Here is a 4,321-nt window from a genome sequence, read left to right as displayed (position 1 = left end):
GCTCCGCCCCCGCCGAGGGGTGGCGCGCGCGCGCTGCGGAAGGGCGTGTGGAGACGGAAGGTCGCGCGGTGGAGGGCCGCAGCGGGAAACCTCCGTGTGCTGTCGGTGTTTGGGGGCCATGGTGCAGCTTTACAACTTGCACCCGTTTGGGTCGCAGAGAGTAGTGCCCTGCAAGCAGGAGCCGGCGCAGTTCTGCTGCGGCCACGACGTGCTGTTCGTGGCTAGTGCGGCGGCTAGCTGCGGGGTGGAGGTGTTTGCCGTGCGCCGCGAGGGCCGCTGCGAGCCCTTGGGCTCCTTCGCTACCCTGGGCCCCGTGCTGCGCATGGCGCACAGCCGCGCAGGTCAGTGCTTGCCGTCTCTGAGCGCGCGGGGCCGAAGTTCCACAGGGCGTGCGCGGGTGGCCTTCGCGAGAGCGGTGCTCGGAGCTGCTGCCCGGCCGGGTCCGTCTCCTCAGAGAAAATAAATACCTTCGTGCGAGCGCTGCTCTTAAAGTGGGTCTACGTTAGAGTAGCGTCTGAGCACTAGAGCCATGTGTGCATTCCTTTAACGGTATGTGAAGTGCGTTTCACCTAGCAAAGAAATTTGCACTTGAGATCTCATTAAGGAAAACCTGGGAAAAGCTGTATTCTGGAACGTTATGTGAGATCTGAGAATTTAAGATACTTTTTGTAGTGTATTTTATTGGGTTAGCAGGTAAACAGCTTGAAAACTGTCACGTGTTCTTTAACGACATGTCGGTACTTCTGCTTTACCTTAAGGAGACTATTTGGTGACGATTGAAGAGAAAAGCAAAGCAACATTTCTAAGAGCGTATGTGAACTGGCGATTCATGTCTGCAGGGAGTTCTCGTGTTTGTGTCCGGATGGTGGGTCATAAGATGGAAGAGTCATACACTGAAACCTTAAAAGACCAGATGTCGATAGTGGAAATGGCACTTTCAGATCCTCCACTGTGTATTTCATGTTGTCCTGTAAATGGAGATCTTCTTGTGGGCTGCAAGAATAAGCTAGTCATGTTCCGTTTGAAATACCTGGTCATAAGCCAGAATTTGAGAGTATTAGACTTTGAACGCTCCTTAATTTTACACATTGATAACTTCATTCCTGCCGAAGTTGCATTTTGTGCTAGACACATAGCGATAACAACAGAATTGGATGTTCTAATCCTGAAACTGGTCCAGCAAAATGCAGACAGGGGAGAGCAATGCACGTATCAAGTTAGTACGATAGAAAAGCCGGTGGATGGTGGTAAGTACAGATATTTAACTTTTTCTGACTCTGATAAATGATTACTGTAATTCATATGTAGAAGGCTCAAACATTATGAGATTATATACTGACAGCTTGTAATGTGTGGGAATTAACCTGATTAGTTCCCACCTAAAAATCAGATGAACACCAGCAAGTTTTTAGAAAATCTTTCATTTATAATGTAAGAAATTTTACGAAGTATGTGCTTTTTGAAATGGAAACTATACCTTAAGAAAAAAAAAAGAGGTCAATAAAACTTCACATGGGAAGGATATATCAAATGGAATTTTCTTCATTGGTAGACAATGGATTTTAGCTCAGACATTGGTATCTCACACTGGGTTGTTTTCAGTACTTAAAACCAAATAGGAAAGTCCAGAACATTTTTGGGTGCAATTACGATTTGCTTTCTGGAACTCAGGTGTGTTGAAGATTGCACAACATTGTATCATAGCTACCTTTTTCCTTCTGAAAACCTTTACAACCAAATAACATTTTTTTTATTTGTTATTTGGCTGTTTAGAGCACAGGTTGCTTTGGATTTGCCTCATATTGAACAGCTTGCCTGTTCATAGAATCACAAAATAGTTGGGTTGGAAGGGACCTCAGAGTCCATCCAGTTCCGACCCCTGCTGTGGGCAGGAGCACCTCCCATAGACCAGGTGCACAAGCCCAGCCAGCCTGGCCCCGAGCACCCCCAGGGATGGGGCACCTACAGCTGCTTTGGGCAGCAGTGCCAGGCCCTCGCTGCCCCGAGTGAAGAATTTCTTTCTTACATCTAATGTAAATCTGCTCTTTCTTGGTTTAAAGCCATTACCCCATGTCATGTCTCTACATGCCCATGTAAAAAGTCTATCTTTGTCTTTTTTGTAAGCCCCGTTTAGGTATTGGAAGGCCACTATAAGTTTTCCCCGGAGTCTTCTCCAGCAACCCCAGCTGTCAGCCTGTCCCTGCAGCAGAGGTGCTGCAGCCTCTGGGCATCCTTGCGGGCTCCTCTGTCCCCAGTCTCACAGGTCTGTGTCCCTGTGCTGGGGCCCAGAGCTGAATGTAGCTCTTTGAGGGACTGGAGGGTCTCACAAGGGCAGAACAGAGGGCAAGAACCACCTCCATTACCTTGCTGGCTTCACTTCTGAGGCAGCCCAGGATATGGTTTATGTGGAAAATTGATTGTTCTTGTTTTCTAGTGTAGCTATTCTCAAAATGTCATGGTTTGAGGAAGCCAGTGCTAATTAGGTTCCTGTAGTTGGAGTTTTTGGTTGATATTGTGTCAGTATTTTCTTATTGCTAAATGGAATTGTTTGAACACTTAATACATTTCCATTGTTTAGGTATAAAAGATGAAGACCTTGCAGCGCATAGTTTGCAGCTTGAATTAGATGAGTTTGTCATATGTCAGAAGCCAGTGGAACTGCTTGGGGAAGAAAGTAAGCTTTGTAAGATACCTGTCACACTCGAGTCCACAGAGCTGTCTACAGAAGACAAAAAGCACTTTGAAGTGCAGTATCTCCTTTTCAGGTATTACAAATGCATTTTCCCCTGCAAGGGTTAACTCCTATGTTAATAATTCCAAGAAACCAGAATGAGCTCATGTTTTGCTGAAAGAAAAATCCTGGTAATTTGGCTTCTGGGATTTTTTTGTGTTGTGTATTTTTTTGTTGTTGTTGTTGAGTTTTTTTGTTGTTGTTGTTTGTTTCTTTTTTGGTTTTTTTTTGGTCTGATGAGGTGATAACTGTGATGCAAATGAAGACCCTAACTTGACCTTGCAAATCCTAAGCTTTATTTAATTTTGGGAACGTGGCTAGTTAGTACAATTAAAGGCAATTTAACTTTGATGGTTTTGCAGTACTCGTGATGTTTAATATCAGCTTTCATTGTACATCCTTGTATTCTGTGAAGGGCACGCATGACATCTTCTCTTGTGATGTATCAGGAGGGATGGTCTTTTCTCAGTATACTGAATGACAAAATCATTTAGATTGGAAGGGACTTCCTGAGTTCATCTCTTTAACATCTCCTTGCTTGGGCAGGATCAGCTGGACTAGGTTTTCCAGGACTCAATCTAGCTGAGTTTGAGTAGCTCCTTACTGGGCAGCTTGTTCCAGCATTTGGACACCCACAGTTCTTATACTTTCATGCCAGACTGGCAGAGCAGTTTTACATACCTTATTCTGGAGTAACTTGTATGACATTTTCTTAATATTTAAAAGAATGGGCCAAGGTTAGCTGTAGGAGTTTCAATAGGGCCAAGTGTCGGGTCCTGCATTTTGGTTACAACCCCAGGCAACCCTACAGGCTTGGGGAGGAGTGGCTGGAAAGCTGCCTGATGGACAGGGACCCTGGTGTACTGATGGACAGTCAGCTGAATATGATTTAGCAGTGTGCCTAGGTGGCTAAGAAAGCCAATGGCATCCTGGTTTGTATCAGGAATGGTGTGTTGAGCAGGACTAGGGAAGTCATCCTGCCCCTGTACTTGGCATTGGTGAGGCCTCACCTCGAGTACTGTGTTCAGTTTTGAGCACCTCAGTACAGAAAGGACATGGAGGTGCTGGAGCAGGTTTAAAGAAGGGCAACAAGGCTTGTGAAGGGCTTAGAGAATATAGCCTGTGAGGTGAGACTGAAGGAACTGGGGCCGTTTAGTCTGGGGAAAAGGAGGCTGAGGGGAGACCTCATTGCTCTCTTCCGATATCTGAAAGGTGCTTACAGCGAGAGCAGGGTTGGTCTCTTCTCACTGGTGACAGGTGACAGGACAAGGGGAAATGGCCTCAAGTTGTGCCAGGGTAAGTTTAGGTTGGATATTAGGAAACACTTCTTTACAGAAATGGTTGTTAAGCACTGGGATGGGCTGCCCAGGAGGTGGTTGAGTCACCATCCCTGGATGTGTTTAACAACCGTTTGGATGTGGTGCTCAGGGACGTGATTTAATGGAGGGTTGTTAGAGTTAGGGTGGTATGGTTAGGTCGTGGTTGGACTCGATGATCTCTAAGGTCTTTTCCAACCTGAGTGATTCTATGATTCCAAGAAACCTACTACAGTTTGTAACACACAGAAATAATCACCAGTCCTGATGGTGA

General features: G+C 45.8%; 1 protein-coding gene across 8 annotated transcripts in view; it reads left to right on the top strand.

The window, feature by feature from the left end:
* Positions 1-49: 49 nt before the first annotated feature.
* Positions 50-4,321, top strand: part of HPS3 (HPS3, biogenesis of lysosomal organelles complex 2 subunit 1) — a 46,816-nt gene continuing 42,544 nt past the window's right edge. For all 8 annotated transcript variants that reach the window (XM_422849.8, XM_025153439.3, XM_004943589.5 and 5 more), the window contains exons 1-3: positions 50-341; positions 759-1,247; positions 2,579-2,765. In XM_422849.8, coding sequence (XP_422849.3) covers positions 119-341; positions 759-1,247; positions 2,579-2,765 — 899 coding nt within the window. In that variant the 5' untranslated portion in view covers positions 50-118. The remainder of the gene's footprint in view (positions 342-758; positions 1,248-2,578; positions 2,766-4,321) is intronic.

Source organism: Gallus gallus, chromosome 9 (genome assembly GCF_016699485.2).
Source record: "Gallus gallus isolate bGalGal1 chromosome 9, bGalGal1.mat.broiler.GRCg7b, whole genome shotgun sequence".
In the NCBI taxonomy this organism is placed as follows: Eukaryota; Metazoa; Chordata; class Aves; order Galliformes; family Phasianidae; genus Gallus; species Gallus gallus.
Note: the sequence above shows the minus strand (reverse complement) of the source record. Positions and strands in the feature narration are given on the sequence as shown.